The sequence below is a fragment of the Oncorhynchus masou genome, unplaced genomic scaffold (genome assembly GCF_036934945.1).
Source record: "Oncorhynchus masou masou isolate Uvic2021 unplaced genomic scaffold, UVic_Omas_1.1 unplaced_scaffold_504, whole genome shotgun sequence".
NCBI classification, from domain to species: Eukaryota; Metazoa; Chordata; class Actinopteri; order Salmoniformes; family Salmonidae; genus Oncorhynchus; species Oncorhynchus masou.
Genome location: NW_027011440.1, coordinates 496,332 through 515,000, shown reverse-complemented (window position 1 = coordinate 515,000; position 18,669 = coordinate 496,332). Strand labels below are relative to the sequence as shown.

At 46.0% G+C, this 18,669-nt stretch overlaps 1 protein-coding gene across 1 annotated transcript; it reads right to left on the bottom strand.

The window, feature by feature from the left end:
• Positions 1 to 1,678: 1,678 nt before the first annotated feature.
• Positions 1,679 to 16,403, bottom strand: LOC135535715 (QRFP-like peptide receptor). The gene is made up of 3 exons (XM_064962147.1): positions 15,242 to 16,403; positions 14,223 to 14,471; positions 1,679 to 1,743 (listed from the first exon to the last, which is right to left on the bottom strand). Exons 1-3 carry the CDS (start codon positions 16,401 to 16,403, stop codon positions 1,679 to 1,681), a joined length of 1,476 nt encoding a protein of 491 aa, XP_064818219.1.
• Positions 16,404 to 18,669: the final 2,266 nt, after the last annotated feature.

Here is an 18,669-nt window from a genome sequence, read left to right as displayed (position 1 = left end):
CATTACCATCGCCCTGCCATTACCATCACCTCAACATTATCCTCACGTCAACATTATCATAAACTCGACATTGCCGTCACATCGGCATTATCATCCCCTCAACATTACCCTCACCTCAACGTTATCATCAACTCAACATTACCATCACCTCCCCCCAACATGAAATATACAAGAAACGGACTAGGTACCTTTATCAACAGTGACCTTGCCTGAATACCCATACTTGCGTTCTGAAGAGCAGGTATTTTAGGTGTGCAAAAATAGAACGTTTTACTGTATGTGAAATGTAGAAAATCAAGCGAATACTATAGTTTTTTGTAATACAACTTATTGAAAAGATCAGCCAGCTGGCTGGGCTATGCTGGTTCTGGAGCTGGATTGGTCCTATTTAATATCGTTATTCTATTGTTTTCCCCAGAAGGTTTGACATCTTCCATAAGAGACATATTGTAATGTGGGAAGGGGATATCTAATCAGTTGCACAACTGAATGCTTTAAACCAAAATGCGTCTTTCGTATTTAACCCTGAATTGAACCCAAAACCCCCTCTGAATCAGAGAGGTGGCTGCCTTCATCGGCTTCCACTTCAGTGTTGAGGATCAGCAAAGTGGAGATGTTGTTTCAAAAACACTTCATTCAGTACTACAGACCACAATAACACCTCAGTCAGTACTACAGACCACAACAACACCTCAGTCAGTACTACAGACCACAAAAACACCTCAATCAGTACTACAGACCACAATAACACCTCAGTCAGTACTACAGACCACAAAAACACTTCAGTCAGTACTACAGACCACAATAACACCTCAGTCAGTACTACAGACCACAATAACACCTCAGTCAGTACTACAGACCACAAAAACACCTCAGTCAGTACTACAGACCACAATAACACCTCAGTCAGTACTACAGACCACAAAAACACCTCAGTCAGTACTACAGACCACAAAAACACCTCAGTCAGTACTACAGACCACAAAAACACTTCAGTCAGTACTACAGACCACAAAAACACCTCAGGCAGTACTACAGACCACAAAAACACCTCAGTCAGTACTACAGACCACAAAAACACCTCAGTCAGTACTACAGACCACAAAAACACCTCAGTCAGTACTACAGACCACAAAAACACCTCAGTCAGTACTACAGACCACAAAAACACTTCAGTCAGTACTACAGACCACAATAACACTTATGTTGTGCTGGTGTGCCTTCTTCACCACACTGTCTGTGTGGGTGGACCATTTCAGTTTGTCTGTGATGTATATGCCCAGGAGCTTAAAACTTGCCACCTTCTCCACTGCTGACCCTTCGATGTGGATAGGGGGGTGCTCCTTCTGCTGTTTCCTGAAGTCCACGATCATCTCCTTTGTTTTGTTGACGTTGAGTGAGAGGTTGTTTTCCTGACACCACACTCCGAGGGCCCTCACCTCCTCCCTGTAGGCTGTCTCGTCGTTGTTGGTGATCAAGCCCACTACTGTTGTGTCATCTGCAAACTTGATGATTGAGTTGGAGGGGTGCATGGCCACGCAGTCATGGGTGAACAGGGAGTACAGGAGAGGGCTGAGCACACACCCTTGTGGGGCCCCAGTGTTGTGGGTTAGATGTTGTTTCCTACCTTCACCACCTTGGGGCAGGCCATCAGAAAGTCCAAGACTAAGTTGCACAGTTAGGGGTTGAGACCCAGAACCTCCAGCTTGATGATGAGCTTGGAGGGTACAATGGTGTTGAATGCTGAGCAGTAGTCAATGAACAGCATTCTCACATAGGTATTATTTTTGTCCAGATGGGGCAGTGTGCAGTGCGATGTCGATCGTGTCATCTGTGGACCTGTTGGGGCGGTATTACTGCAGTATTGACTAGTGTTTTCTTTTTGTTAAAAAAAAAATTCAACATCATATAGTAAGTACAGCACATGATCAAGGGATACTACAGTGTGTAGTATAGTATTCTACAGTATACTACTACAACATCATATAGTAAGTACAGCACATGATCAAGGGATACTACACTGTGTACTATAGTATTCTACAGTATACTACTACAACATCATATAGTAAGTACTGCACATGATCTAGGGATACTACAGTGTGTAATATAGTATTCTACAGTATACTACAACAACATCATATAGTAAGTACAGCACATGATCAAGTGATACTACAGTGTGTACTATAGTATTCTACAGTATACTACTACAACATCATATAGTAAGTACAGCACATGATCAAGGGATACTACAGTGTGTACTATAGTATTCTACAGTATACTACTACAACATCATATAGTAAGTACAGCACATGATCAAGGGATACTACAGTGTGTACTATAGTATTCTACAGTATACTACTACAACATCATATAGTAAGTACAGCACATGATCAAGGGATACTACAGTGTGTAATATAGTATTCTACAGTATACTACTACAACATCATATAGTGAGTACTGCACATGATCAAGGGATACTACAGTGTGTACTATAGTATTCTACAGTATACTACTACAACATCATATAGTAAGTACAGCACATGATCAAGGGATACTACACTGTGTACTATAGTATTCTACAGTATACTACTACAACATCATATAGTAAGTACAGCACACGATCAAGGGATACTACAGTGTGTAATATAGTATTCTACAGTAGTACTGTAAGTACTGTAGGCTGCATCACATCCGGCTCCCGTTGGGCGGCACACAATTGGCCCAGTGTCGTCCGGGTTCGGCCCGGGGAAGGCCGTCATTGTTCTGTCAATAAGAATTTGTTCTTAACTGACTTACCTAGTTAAATAAAGGTTAAATTTAAAAATTTAAAAAAAATTTTTTTTTTAAATGAGGTATTCGATAGTAAACTGTAGTATTTTCTACGTGGGTGGGGACGCCCTGTACCCAAGTGAACGAATGGCAGGAATCAACGCATTTGAGCATTTGATGACACATTCTCAGTATGGGTGAGCAGTACGCTGATATTTGGTGCTTACTGCATTCGTTTTTTTCTACACGGTACAATCTAAATACTATGTAGTACGATCAGTAGTACACAGTACGTAGTTTTAGTAAGTAGTAGGCAGTACAGATGTCAGACACGGCCAATAATGATGCCCCCTGTCAAGTTCTGACCTTTGTTTGGTCTGTATTTAGTGTGGTCAGGGCGTGAGTTGGGGTGGGCAGTCTATGTTTTGTGTTTCTATGTTTAGGTTTCTGTTTCGGCCTGGTATGGTTCTCAATCAGAGGCAGGTGTCGTTAGTTGTCTCTGATTGAGAATCATACTGAGGGAGCCTGGGTTTCACTGTTGGTTTGTGGATGTTTGTTTCCGTGTCTGTGTTTTTTGGTTTTGTTCTTTCACGTATTCGTTTATTGTTTTTGTATTTTCATAGTGTTCAGTTTATGTTTTATAATAAACGATATGGACACTTACCACGCTGCTTTTGGTCCGATCCCTGCTACACTTCCTCTTCAGATGAAGAGGAGGAAATCTGCCGTTACACCACCTTTGTCCTCGCTAGCGTGACCATCTAGTGACTATCCTCTCCTCATTGGCCAGTGTCTGTTGTGTTGGGTTGTAATTGCATGGCTTCCAATTCTAGTATTCTACCATTCTGCTGTATCATTTTAACATTCTAGTATTCCAACATTCTGCTGTAACATTTTAACATTCTAGTATTCTAACATTCTGCTGTATAATTTTAACATTCTAGTATTCCAACGTTCTGCTGTATCATTTTAACATTCTAGTATTCTAACATTCTGCTGTATCATTTAAACATTCTAGTATTCTAACATTCTGCTGTATCATTTTAACATTCTAGTATTCTAACATTTTGCTGTAACATTTTAACATTCTAGTATTCCAACATTCTGAAATGCTAACAGAATGAGGTCACAAATGGTTTATTTTCTCTGAACAAAACATTCCACGAGGAACACCTGAAAAAAAACACATCAGACATTCTGATTCACCCCAACACTGATACCACACAATCATTTGTTGCAGTTGTAGCAGGAATTTAATCTGGACATAGGACACAACATAATAACAAGTCATGTTCAGTGGTGGTAACAGAATGAGTCCTCCACTGCTGTCTGTCAGCATGATAACAGAATGAGTCCTCTGTTTCTGTCAGCATGGTAACAGAATGAGTCCTCTGTTTCTGTCAGCATGGTAACAGAATGAGTCCTCCACTGCTGTCTGTCAGCAGGGTAACAGAATGAGTCATCTGCTGCTGTCTGTCAGCATGGTAACAGAATGCGTCCTCCACTGCTGTCTGTCAACATGGTAACAGAATGAGTCCTCTGTTTCTGTCGGCATGGTAACAGAATGAGTCCTCTGCTGCTGTCTGTCAACATGGTAACAGAATGAGTCCTCTGCTGCTGTCTGTCAGCATGGTAACAGAATGAGTCATCTGTTTCTGTTGGCATGGTAACAGAATGAGTCCTCTGTTTCTGTCGGCATGGTAACAGAATGAGTCCTCTGCTGCTGTCTGTCAGCATGGTAACAGAATGAGTCCTCTGTTTCTGTCGGCATGGTAACAGAATGAGTCCTCTGTTTCTGTCGGCATGGTAACAGAATGAGTCCTCTGCTGCTGTCTGTCAACATGGTAACAGAATGAGTTCTCTGCTGCTGTCTGTCAGCATGGTAACAGAATGAGTCCTCTGCTGCTGTCTGTCAGCATGGTAACAGAATGAGTCTTTACCACTGCTGTCTGTCAGCATGGTAACAGAATGAGTCTTTACTACTGCTATCTGTCAGCATGGTAACAGAATGAGTCCTCTACTGCTGTCTGTCGGCATGGTAACAGAATGAGTCCTCTGCTGCTGTCTGTCAGCATGGTAACAGAATGAGTCTTTACTACTGCTATCTGTCAGCATGGTAACAGAATGAGTCCTCTACCGATGTCTGTCAACATGGTAACAGAATGAGTCCTCTGATGCTGTCTGTCAGCATGGTAACAGAATGAGTCCTCCACTGCTGTCTGTCAGCATGGTAACAGAATGAGTCCTCTGATGCTGTCTGTCAGCATGGTAACAGAATGAGTCTTTACTACTGCTATCTGTCAGCATGGTAACAGAATGAGTCCTCTACTGATGTCTGTCAACATGGTAACAGAATGAGTCCTCTGATGCTGTCTGTCAGCATGGTAACAGAATGAGTCCTCTGCTGATGTCTGTCAGCATGGTAACAGAATGAGTCTTTACTACTGTTGTCTGTCAGCATGGTAACAGAATGAGTCCTCCACTGCTGTCTGTCAGCATGGTAACAGAATGAGTACTCGGCTGCTTGCTGTCAGCATGGTAACAGAATGAGTACTCCGCTGCTGTCTGTCAGCATGGTAACAGAATGAGTCCTCCGCTGCTTGCTGTCAGCATGGTAACAGAATGAGTCCTCCGCTGCTTGCTGTCAGCATGGTAACAGAATGAGTCCTCTGTTTCTGTCAGCATGGTAACAGAATGAGTCCTCCGCTGCTGTCTGTCAGCATGGTAACAGAATGAGTCTTTACTACTGTTGTCTGTCAGCATGGTAACAGAATGAGTCCTCTGCTCCTGTCTGTCAGCATGGTAACAGAATGAGTCCCCCACTGCTGTCTGTCAGCATGGTAACAGAATGAGTCCTTTGTTTCTGTCGGCATGGTAACAGAATGAGTCCTCTGATGCTGTCTGTCAGCATGGTAACAGAATGAGTCCTCTGCTGATGTCTGTCAGCATGGTAACAGAATGAGTCTTTACTACTGTTGTCTGTCAGCATGGTAACAGAATGAGTCCTCCACTGCTGTCTGTCAGCATGGTAGCAGAATGAGTCCTCTGTTTCTGTCAGCATGGTAACAGAATGAGTCCTCCACTGCTGTCTGTCAGCATGGTAACAGAATGAGTCCTCTGTTTCTGTCGCATGGTAACAGAATGAGTCATCTGCTTCTGTCTGTCAGCATGGTAACAGAATGAGTCCTCCACTGCTGTCTGTCAGCATGGTAACAGAATGAGTCCTCTGTTTCTGTCAGCATGGTAGCAGAATGAGTCCTCTGTTTATGTCAGCATGGTAACATAATGAGTCCTCCACTGCTGTCTGTCAGCATGGTAACAGAATGAGTCCTCCACTGCTGTCTGTCAGCATGGTAACAGAATGAGTCCTCCACTGCTGTCTGTCAGCATGGTAACAGAATGAGTCCTTTGTTTCTGTCGGCATGGTAACAGAATGAGTCCTCTGATGCTGTCTGTCAGCATGGTAACAGAATGAGTCCTCTGCTGATGTCTGTCAGCATGGTAACAGAATTAGTCTTTACTACTGTTGTCTGTCAGCATGGTAGCAGAATGAGTCCTCTGTTTATGTCAGCATGGTAACATAATGAGTCCTCCACTGCTGTCTGTCAGCATGGTAACAGAATGAGTCCTCCACTGCTGTCTGTCAGCATGGTAACAGAATGAGTCCTCCACTGCTGTCTGTCAGCATGGTAACAGAATGAGTCCTTTGTTTCTGTCGGCATGGTAACAGAATGAGTCCTCTGATGCTGTCTGTCAGCATGGTAACAGAATGAGTCCTCTGCTGATGTCTGTCAGCATGGTAACAGAATGAGTCTTTACTACTGTTGTCTGTCAGCATGGTAACAGAATGAGTCCTCCACTGCTGTCTGTCAGCATGGTAGCAGAATGAGTCCTCTGTTTCTGTCAGCATGGTAACAGAATGAGTCCTCCACTGCTGTCTGTCAGCATGGTAACAGAATGAGTCCTCTGTTTCTGTCGGCATGGTAACAGAATGAGTCATCTGCTTCTGTCTGTCAGCATGGTAACAGAATGAGTCCTCCACTGCTGTCTGTCAGCATGGTAACAGAATGAGTCCTCTGTTTCTGTCAGCATGGTAGCAGAATGAGTCCTCTGTTTATGTCAGCATGGTAACATAATGAGTCCTCCACTGCTGTCTGTCAGCATGGTAACAGAATGAGTCCTCCACTGCTGTCTGTCAGCATGGTAACAGAATGAGTCCTCCACTGCTGTCTGTCAGCATGGTAACAGAATGAGTCCTCTGCTTCTGTCTGTCAGCATGGTAACAGAATGAGTCCTCTGCTTCTGTCTGTCAGCATGGTAACAGAATGAGTCCTCCACTGCTGTCTGTCAGCATGGTAACAGAATGAGTCCTCTGCTGCTCTCTGTCAGCATGGTAACAGAACGAGTCTTCTACTGCTGTCTGTCAGCATGGTAACAGAATGAGTCATCTGCTGCTGTCTGTCAGCATGGTAACAGAATGAGTCTTTACTACTGCTGTCTGTCAGCATGGTAACAGAATGAGTCCTCCACTGATGTCTGTCAGCATGGTAACAGAATGAGTCCTCTGTTTCTGTCAGCATGGTAACAGAATGAGTACTCTGTTTCTGTCAGCATGGTAACAGAATGAGTCCTCTGTTTCTGTCAGCATGGTAACAGAATGAGTCCGACGGCTGCTGTCTGTCAGCATGGTAACAGAATGAGTCCTCTGTTTCTGTCAGCATGGTAACAGAATGAGTCCTCTGTTTCTGTCAGCATGGTAACAGAATGAGTCCTCTGTTTCTGTCAGCATGGTAACAGAATGAGTCCTCTGTTTCTGTCAGCATGGTAACAGAATGAGTCATCTGTTTCTGTCAGCATGGTAACAGAATGAGTCATCTGTTTCTGTCAGCATGGTAACAGAATGAGTCCTCCACTGCTGTCTGTCAGCATGGTAACAGAATGAGTCCTCTACTGCTGTCTGTCAGCATGGTAACAGAATGAGTCCTCTGTTTCTGTCAGCATGGTAACAGAATGAGTACTCTGTTTCTGTCAGCATGGTAACAGAATGAGTCCTCTACCGATGTCTGTCAACATGGTAACAGAATGAGTCCTCTGATGCTGTCTGTCAGCATGGTAACAGAATGAGTCCTCCACTGCTGTCTGTCAGCATGGTAACAGAATGAGTCCTCTGATGCTGTCTGTCAGCATGGTAACAGAATGAGTCTTTACTACTGCTATCTGTCAGCATGGTAACAGAATGAGTCCTCTACTGATGTCTGTCAACATGGTAACAGAATGAGTCCTCTGATGCTGTCTGTCAGCATGGTAACAGAATGAGTCCTCTGCTGATGTCTGTCAGCATGGTAACAGAATGAGTCTTTACTACTGTTGTCTGTCAGCATGGTAACAGAATGAGTCCTCCACTGCTGTCTGTCAGCATGGTAACAGAATGAGTACTCGGCTGCTTGCTGTCAGCATGGTAACAGAATGAGTACTCCGCTGCTGTCTGTCAGCATGGTAACAGAATGAGTCCTCCGCTGCTTGCTGTCAGCATGGTAACAGAATGAGTCCTCCGCTGCTTGCTGTCAGCATGGTAACAGAATGAGTCCTCTGTTTCTGTCAGCATGGTAACAGAATGAGTCCTCCGCTGCTGTCTGTCAGCATGGTAACAGAATGAGTCTTTACTACTGTTGTCTGTCAGCATGGTAACAGAATGAGTCCTCTGCTCCTGTCTGTCAGCATGGTAACAGAATGAGTCCTCCACTGCTGTCTGTCAGCATGGTAACAGAATGAGTCCTTTGTTTCTGTCGGCATGGTAACAGAATGAGTCCTCTGATGCTGTCTGTCAGCATGGTAACAGAATGAGTCCTCTGCTGATGTCTGTCAGCATGGTAACAGAATGAGTCTTTACTACTGTTGTCTGTCAGCATGGTAACAGAATGAGTCCTCCACTGCTGTCTGTCAGCATGGTAGCAGAATGAGTCCTCTGTTTCTGTCAGCATGGTAACAGAATGAGTCCTCCACTGCTGTCTGTCAGCATGGTAACAGAATGAGTCCTCTGTTTCTGTCGCATGGTAACAGAATGAGTCATCTGCTTCTGTCTGTCAGCATGGTAACAGAATGAGTCCTCCACTGCTGTCTGTCAGCATGGTAACAGAATGAGTCCTCTGTTTCTGTCAGCATGGTAGCAGAATGAGTCCTCTGTTTATGTCAGCATGGTAACATAATGAGTCCTCCACTGCTGTCTGTCAGCATGGTAACAGAATGAGTCCTCCACTGCTGTCTGTCAGCATGGTAACAGAATGAGTCCTCTGTTTCTGTCAGCATGGTAACAGAATGAGTCCTCCACTGCTGTCTGTCAGCATGGTAACAGAATGAGTCCTTTGTTTCTGTCGGCATGGTAACAGAATGAGTCCTCTGATGCTGTCTGTCAGCATGGTAACAGAATGAGTCCTCTGCTGATGTCTGTCAGCATGGTAACAGAATTAGTCTTTACTACTGTTGTCTGTCAGCATGGTAGCAGAATGAGTCCTCTGTTTATGTCAGCATGGTAACATAATGAGTCCTCCACTGCTGTCTGTCAGCATGGTAACAGAATGAGTCCTCCACTGCTGTCTGTCAGCATGGTAACAGAATGAGTCCTCCACTGCTGTCTGTCAGCATGGTAACAGAATGAGTCCTTTGTTTCTGTCGGCATGGTAACAGAATGAGTCCTCTGATGCTGTCTGTCAGCATGGTAACAGAATGAGTCCTCTGCTGATGTCTGTCAGCATGGTAACAGAATGAGTCTTTACTACTGTTGTCTGTCAGCATGGTAACAGAATGAGTCCTCCACTGCTGTCTGTCAGCATGGTAGCAGAATGAGTCCTCTGTTTCTGTCAGCATGGTAACAGAATGAGTCCTCCACTGCTGTCTGTCAGCATGGTAACAGAATGAGTCCTCTGTTTCTGTCGGCATGGTAACAGAATGAGTCATCTGCTTCTGTCTGTCAGCATGGTAACAGAATGAGTCCTCCACTGCTGTCTGTCAGCATGGTAACAGAATGAGTCCTCTGTTTCTGTCAGCATGGTAGCAGAATGAGTCCTCTGTTTATGTCAGCATGGTAACATAATGAGTCCTCCACTGCTGTCTGTCAGCATGGTAACAGAATGAGTCCTCCACTGCTGTCTGTCAGCATGGTAACAGAATGAGTCCTCCACTGCTGTCTGTCAGCATGGTAACAGAATGAGTCCTCTGCTTCTGTCTGTCAGCATGGTAACAGAATGAGTCCTCTGCTTCTGTCTGTCAGCATGGTAACAGAATGAGTCCTCCACTGCTGTCTGTCAGCATGGTAACAGAATGAGTCCTTTGTTTCTGTCGGCATGGTAACAGAATGAGTCCTCTGATGCTGTCTGTCAGCATGGTAACAGAATGAGTCCTCTGCTGATGTCTGTCAGCATGGTAACAGAATTAGTCTTTACTACTGTTGTCTGTCAGCATGGTAGCAGAATGAGTCCTCTGTTTATGTCAGCATGGTAACATAATGAGTCCTCCACTGCTGTCTGTCAGCATGGTAACAGAATGAGTCCTCCACTGCTGTCTGTCAGCATGGTAACAGAATGAGTCCTCCACTGCTGTCTGTCAGCATGGTAACAGAATGAGTCCTTTGTTTCTGTCGGCATGGTAACAGAATGAGTCCTCTGATGCTGTCTGTCAGCATGGTAACAGAATGAGTCCTCTGCTGATGTCTGTCAGCATGGTAACAGAATGAGTCTTTACTACTGTTGTCTGTCAGCATGGTAACAGAATGAGTCCTCCACTGCTGTCTGTCAGCATGGTAGCAGAATGAGTCCTCTGTTTCTGTCAGCATGGTAACAGAATGAGTCCTCCACTGCTGTCTGTCAGCATGGTAACAGAATGAGTCCTCTGTTTCTGTCGGCATGGTAACAGAATGAGTCATCTGCTTCTGTCTGTCAGCATGGTAACAGAATGAGTCCTCCACTGCTGTCTGTCAGCATGGTAACAGAATGAGTCCTCTGTTTCTGTCAGCATGGTAGCAGAATGAGTCCTCTGTTTATGTCAGCATGGTAACATAATGAGTCCTCCACTGCTGTCTGTCAGCATGGTAACAGAATGAGTCCTCCACTGCTGTCTGTCAGCATGGTAACAGAATGAGTCCTCCACTGCTGTCTGTCAGCATGGTAACAGAATGAGTCCTCTGCTTCTGTCTGTCAGCATGGTAACAGAATGAGTCCTCTGCTTCTGTCTGTCAGCATGGTAACAGAATGAGTCCTCCACTGCTGTCTGTCAGCATGGTAACAGAATGAGTCCTCTGCTGCTCTCTGTCAGCATGGTAACAGAACGAGTCTTCTACTGCTGTCTGTCAGCATGGTAACAGAATGAGTCATCTGCTGCTGTCTGTCAGCATGGTAACAGAATGAGTCTTTACTACTGCTGTCTGTCAGCATGGTAACAGAATGAGTCCTCCACTGATGTCTGTCAGCATGGTAACAGAATGAGTCCTCTGTTTCTGTCAGCATGGTAACAGAATGAGTACTCTGTTTCTGTCAGCATGGTAACAGAATGAGTCCTCTGTTTCTGTCAGCATGGTAACAGAATGAGTCCGACGGCTGCTGTCTGTCAGCATGGTAACAGAATGAGTCCTCTGTTTCTGTCAGCATGGTAACAGAATGAGTCCTCTGTTTCTGTCAGCATGGTAACAGAATGAGTCCTCTGTTTCTGTCAGCATGGTAACAGAATGAGTCCTCCAATGCTGTCTGTCAGCATGGTAACAGAATGAGTCCTCTGTTTCTGTCAGCATGGTAACAGAATGAGTCATCTGTTTCTGTCAGCATGGTAACAGAATGAGTCATCTGTTTCTGTCAGCATGGTAACAGAATGAGTCCTCCACTGCTGTCTGTCAGCATGGTAACAGAATGAGTCCTCTACTGCTGTCTGTCAGCATGGTAACAGAATGAGTCCTCTGTTTCTGTCAGCATGGTAACAGAATGAGTACTCTGTTTCTGTCAGCATGGTAACAGAATGAGTCCTCTGTTTCTGTCAGCATGGTAACAGAATGAGTCCGACGGCTGCTGTCTGTCAGCATGGTAACAGAATGAGTCCTCTGTTTCTGTCAGCATGGTAACAGAATGAGTCCTCTGTTTCTGTCAGCATGGTAACAGAATGAGTCCTCTGTTTCTGTCAGCATGGTAACAGAATGAGTCCTCCAATGCTGTCTGTCAGCATGGTAACAGAATGAGTCCTCTGTTTCTGTCAGCATGGTAACAGAATGAGTCCTCCACTGCTGTCTGTCAGCATGGTAACAGAATGAGTCCTCTACTGCTGTCTGTCAGCATGGTAACAGAATGAGTCCTCTGTTTCTGTCAGCATGGTAACAGAATGAGTCCTCTGCTTCTGTCTGTCAGCATGGTAACATAATGTGTCCTCCACTGCTGTCTGTCAGCATGGTAACAGAATGAGTCCTCTGCTTCTGTCTGTCAGCATGGTAACAGAATGAGTCCTCCACTGCTGCCTGTCAGCATGGTAACAGAATGAGTCCTCTGTTTCTGTCAGCATGGTAGCAGAATGAGTCCTCTGTTTATGTCAGCATGGTAACAGAATGAGTCCTCTGCTGATGTCTGTCAGCATGGTAACAGAATGAGTCTTTACCACTGCTGTCTGTCAGCATGGTAACAGAATGAGTCATCTGTTTCTGTCAGCATGGTAACAGAATGAGTCCTCTGTTTCTGTCAGCATGGTAACAGAATGAGTCCTCCACTGCTGTCTGTCAGCATGGTAACAGAATGAGTCCTCTGCTTGGTAACAGAATGAGTCTTTACTACTGCTGTCTGTCAGCATGGTAACAGAAAGAGTCCTCCACTGCTGTCTGTCAGCATGGTAACAGAATGAGTCTTTAATACTGCTGTCTGTCAGCATGGTAACAGAATGAGTCCTCTACTGCTGTCTGTCAGCATGGTAACAGAATGAGTCTTTACCACTGCTGTCTGTCAGCATGGTAACAGAATGAGTCATCTGTTTCTGTCAGCATGGTAACAGAATGAGTCCTCCACTGCTGTCTGTCAACATGGTAACAGAATGAGTTCTCCACTGCTGTCTGTCAGCATGGTAACAGAATGAGTCTTTACCACTGATGTCTGTCAGCATGGTAACAGAATGAGTCTTTACTACTGCTGTCTGTCAGCATGGTAACAGAATGAGTCCTCTGCTGCTGTTTGTCAGCATGGTAACAGAATGAGTCCTCTGCTGCTGTCTGTCAGCAAGGTAACAGAATGAGTCCTCTGCTGATGTCTGTCAGCATGGTAACAGAATGAGTCCTCTGCTGATGTCTGTCAGCATGGTAACAGAATGAGTCTTTACTACTGCTGTCTGTCAGCAAGGTAACAGAATGAGTCCTCTGCTGCTGTTTGTCAGCATGGTAACAGAATGAGTCCTCTGCTGATGTCTGTCAGCATGGTAACATCATGAGTCTTTACTACTGCTGTCTGTCAGCATGGTAACAGAATGAGTCCTCCACTGATGTCTGTCAGCATGGTAACAGAATGAGTCCTCTGTTTCTGTCAGCATGGTAACAGAATGAGTACTCTGTTTCTGTCAGCATGGTAACAGAATGAGTCCGACGGCTGCTGTCTGTCAGCATGGTAACAGAATGAGTCCTCTGTTTCTGTCAGCATGGTAACAGAATGAGTCCTCTGTTTCTGTCAGCATGGTAACAGAATGAGTCCTCCACTGCTGTCTGTCAGCATGGTAACAGAGAACCAGGTTCCACTGTGTTGATGATACAACAGACAGTCTATCGATCCAGGATGTGTGTTTATCCCTCCCAGTGATCATCTCCCCTGTAGATTAGTGATTACCTCCCAGGCCTCTCTGTCTCTGTCTCTCTCTCTGACTTCATCTGACGATCCACAGAGTTCACAGGCTTGTTATATGGTCTGATATAATGTCCGCAGAGTCTCGACTTAAAGGAGAAGTGTCTCCTCTTAAAGTTAGGCTGTCTGTTTTCTCACCCCCACCATCTGGTCTTAAAGGAGAGGTGTCCACTCTGCTGTCCACAGAGACAGTGCTTAAAGGGAAGATTTGCCTTAAAGGAGAGGTGTCCACTCTGCTGTCCACAGAGACAGTGCTTAAAGGGAAGATTTGCCTTAAAGGAGAGGTGTCCACTCTGCTGTCCACAGAGACAGTGCTTAAAGGGAAGATTTGCCTTAAAGGGAGGTGTCCAATCTGGGTGTCCAGTCTGTCCCCAAAGGCCGGTCTTAAATGCAAGGTGTCTCTTCTGTCCTCAGATGCTAAAGGCCATAAAGGGAGGGTGTCCCCTCGTTCGTCCTCAGAGTGTCTTCTTAAAGGGAGTGTGTCCTTCCTACCCCCACAGTCTCTATTTAAAGGAGAGGTGTCCATTATGTCCCCACAGACGGTCCGTATAGAGAGTGTTTGTGGCCTGTCAGGATGACTGGGTAGTAGGGATTTCTCACACACACTGGGGCTGGACTTGTACCAGTCAGACAGACTGTTATCAGACCCGTCCTCCATCTTGCCTGGCGCCCCTGCCGCCCTGGAAAAGGTAAACAACTTGGGAATGGCTGCCGTGGACGCGGCCACGGTTGCCGCGGCTACTCCTCCCTCGGCGGCAGTGGTCGTGGCGGAGTTGGCGAAAGAGGAACCAAAGAGAGCAGCGATCCGGCGGTGGTAGTGGGTACGGAACACCTTGGCCCCACGGTGGAGATCCCCTGTTAAGGGAGAGGATAACATAGAAGAAGAAGAAAAGGTCAAACAGGAAGAGGATAATATAGAAGAAGAAGAAGAGGTCAAACAGGAAGAGGATAATATAGAAGAAGAAGAAGGGGACAAACAGGAAGAGGATAACATAGAAGAAGAAGAAGAAGAAGAAGAAGAAGAAGAAGAAGGGACAAACAGGAAGAGGATAACATAGAAGAAGAAGAAGAGGTCAAACAGGAAGAGGATAATATAGAAGAAGAAGAAGAAGGGGACAAACAGGAAGAGGATAACATAGAAGAAGAAGAAGAAGAAGAAGAAGAAGAAGAAGAAGAAGAAGAAGAAGAAGAAGAAGAAGAAGAAGAAGAAGAAGAAGAAGAAGAAGAAGAAGAAGAAGAAGAAGAAGAAGAAGAAGAAGGGGACAAACAGGAAGAGGATAACATAGAAGAAGAAGGGGACAAACAGGAAGAGGATAACATAGAAGAAGAAGGGGACAAACAGGAAGAGGATAACAGAAGAAGAAGATGAGGGGGACAAACAGGAAGAGGATAACATAGAAGAAGAAGAAGGGGTCAGGACAGGACAGGACAAACAGGATGTTATTTTGGGAACAGATGCATTAAAAAGAACATTCCATCATCTAAATACCAACTGAGACTACATCTAGTGAATGCTGGCTGTTTTTTTTCATTAATTCATTCATACATTTCAATGAGTTATGAACAGAATATGATGTGATAAGAAGCAGGAAGTCCTGATGAATGAGGACACAGCAGAGTCCTACCTATGAAACAGTAGCAGATAGGATTGAGGCTGGAGTTGGTGAGGCCCAGCCACTGGGCAAAGGGTTGGCTCTGCATGAGCCAAGATGGCGGATGCTGCACTCGGTCGATCCAGAACTCAGCCAGATACAGGGGCAGCCAGGAAACTGCAAACAGCAGCACCAGGGACACCACCATTTTGGCGATCTTCTTCCTCGTCTTGAGACGCTCAGTGTGCAGCGCTCGGCTTCGGGAGTCGAGTTCCGTAAACGTCCGCTTCCCGTCCCCCCAGAGCCGGCGGCCAGTCAGGAAGCCGATGGTGAGGTTAAAGGTCACAGGGATGCAGTATAGCGCCACGAAGAGCAGGACGGTGTAGCCCTGTTTCAGACGCGGCCCCGGCCACACCTCCTGGCACACAGGGATCACAAACGACGCCCCCAGGCTGATCTCATCTCGCCGGTTCATGAACACCAATGGGGCGCAGATCGCCGATGACACCACCCACACCACGGCGACCGTCCCGAGGATCCGGCGGCGGGTGAAGAGGGAGCGGGCGCGGAGCGGGCAGCGTACGCTGAAGTAACGATTGACGCTGATGACCGTTAGCGTTAGCACGCTAGCCGACACGGAGACGGCCTGGGTGAAGGGGACCGCCCGGCACAGGAAGTCCCCGTAGACCCAGGCCGAGTAGATCTGGTGACCCAGCGTTATGGGCATGCAGACACACACCACGGCCAGGTCGCACACCGCCAGGTTAACCAGGAGGTACCGTGTCGCGCTGACCGCGGCTAGCCTCGCGCTACGGCGGTTGGTCAGCACCTTCATTGACATGATGTTCCCTACGAACCCCACCAGGAAGGACAGGCAGTACATGAGTGTCAGAGCCACTGTGGTAGGCTCATGGACCGTCCATAACAAACTGGTCAGCTCTGAATCATCAGGAGGGAGGAGGGACGAGGGGAAGAGGGACGAGGAGGAGGAGAAGAGGGGAGGATCAGGAGGGTAGAGGGAGGAAGACGGGAGGAGAGACTCAGGGGGAAGGAGGGATGAGGAGGAGGAGGAGGGGAGGAGGAGGGAGTCGTAGAAGCTGTAACTTTTGTTGAGTCTGGCCTGTGTGGCGTTCTCTACATGCAGCAGAGGAGTGAAGCTGAGCTGGGCTGATAACTGGTCCAGGGTCAGCTTCATGGTGCTGTCTTGTCCACTCAAGGCTTGCTCTGTCTGTCAACACTGACCTCAGTACAGCCCTTATATAATGCTACTCATGACACTGCAGCAGCAGTAGAGGACTGTATCATCAGAATGTATGTGCAAGGTTAGGGGTAAGTCCAAGCTACTTGAGCTATTTGTCCTTAACGTGGGATAAGGATAAGGGATAAAAGGTCAAAGTTACTTAGGCTAAGGTGAGGGGTCAGATTAGGAACTGGCTCTATCTTCAGAATCAAACAGCAACACCCTTGTTCTTATTTTACTAGCACCTCTTATCTTACCAGCACGTCTTATCTTACTAGCACTAGCACGTCTTATCTTACTAGCACTAGCAAGTCTTATCTCACTAGCACGTCTTATCTTACTAGCACGTCTTATCTTACTAGCACGTCTTATCTCACTAGCACGTCTTATCTCACTAACACGTCTTATCTTACTAACACTAGCACGTCTTATCTTACTAGCACGTCTTATCTTACTAGCACTAGCACGTCTTATCTTACTAGCACGTCTTATCTCACTAGCACGTCTTATCTCACTAGCACGTCTTATCTCACTAGCACGTCTTATCTCACTAGCACGTCTTATCTCACTAGCACGTCTTATCTCACTAGCACGTCTTATCTTACTAGCACGTCTTATCTTACGAGCACGTCTTATCTTACTAACACTAGCACGTTTTATAGATTAGGTTAGATTAGGAAATCATTAAGGTTAGGGGGTTAGATTAGGTTAGATTAGAAAATCATTCCGGTTAGGGTTTCGGGGTTAGATTAGGTTAGATTAGGAAAGCATTAAGGTTAGGGGGTTAGATTAGGTTAGATTAGGAAAGCGTTAGGGGGTAAAATTAGGTTAGATTAGGAAGGGTTAAGGTTAGGGTTAGATTAGGTTAGATTAGGAAGGGTTAAGGTTAGGATTAGGGGGTGAGATTAGGTTAAATAAGGAAAGATTTAAGGTTAGGGTTAGGGAGTAGGATTAGGTTATATTAGGAAGGGTTAAGGTTAGGGTGAGATTAGGAAAGATTTAAGGTTAGGTTTAGGGGGTAAGATTAGGATAGATTAGGAAAGATTTAAGGTTAGGTTTAGTGTCTAGAATCTCATTTGTGGTGGTAAAGTGCCATAGTACATCCGTACATATGTGGTGACCAGACGGTGATGACCATCACTGATTCTAGGTCAGGTTCATGGTGTCCTCCAGCTCCTGTTTGACCAGGTTGCTCCCATTTGACCAGGCTTCTCTGTCAGAACTGATCTCAGTGCAGCCCTTATGCAACCAACACATTACTATTCTTCAACGGTGCGCTCTGATCTAGGACCAGATCCTGATGGTCCTCGTCATCACCCTCAGGGCTGGTGGTCGCAGTCCTTCTGGGTTCATTTCTTTCTCATTACCTCATTTTCTTGTTCTCTCTCTCTCTCTCTCTCTCTCTGTCCCCCTCTCCTCTCTCTATGTCCCTCTCTCCTCTCTCTATGTCCCTCTCTCCTCTCTCTATGTCCCTCGCTCCTCTCTCTATGTCCCTCGCTCCTCTCTCTATGTCCCTCTCTCTATGTCCCTCTCTCTCTCTATATGTCCCCCTCTCCTCTCTCTATGTCCCTCTCTCCTCTCTCTATGTCCCTCTCTCCTCTCTCTATGTCCCTCTCTCCTCTCTCTATGTCCCTCTCTCCTCTCTCTATGTCCCTCGCTCCTCTCTCTATGTCCCTCTCTCTATGTCCCTCTCTCTCTATGTCCCTCTCTCCTCTCTCTCTCTCCCTCTCTCCTCTCTCTATGTCCCTCTCTCCTCTCTCTATGTCCCTCTCCTCTCTCTATGTCCCTCTCTCCTCTCTCTATGTCCCTCTCTCCTCTCTCTATGTCCCTCTCTCTATGTCCCTCTCTCTATGTCCCTCTCTCTCTCTCTCTATGTCCCTCTCTCTCTCTCTATGTCCCTCTCTCTCTCTCTATGTCCCTCTCTCCTCTCTCTATGTCACTCTCTCCTCTCTCTCTCTGTCCCCCTCTCTCTCTCTCTCTCTCTCTATGTCCCTCTCTACGCTCTCTCTCGTTCCCTCTCTCTCTCCCTCTCTGTCTTTTTCTCTCTCCCCTAAGGAATGATGGTATTAGCCCCTCAGTTTAATGTTCTCACTTTCTCATTCTCTCTCTCTTTTTCTCCCTTTCTCCCAAACCTCCAGGGAGGATGTCTATCTTCCTATTTTTCCTCGTTCCCTCTCTTCTTCTCTCCTTCCTCCCACCTCCAGGGTCGAGGAAAGCAGTC

Bases quoted from the DNA above. Each gene is read 5' to 3' on its own strand.
- LOC135535715 (XM_064962147.1), bottom strand. From the start codon at position 16,403: ATGAAGCTGACCCTGGACCAGTTATCAGCCCAGCTCAGCTTCACTCCT. The intron at 14,472-15,241 runs GTAGGACTCTGC...CTCCCTTAACAG, and splicing joins TATCTGCTACTGTTTCATAG to GGGATCTCCACCGTGGGGCC. The intron at 1,744-14,222 runs GTGTGTGTGAGA...ACTACTGCTCAG, and splicing joins CTGGTACAAGTCCAGCCCCA to CATTCAACACCATTGTACCC.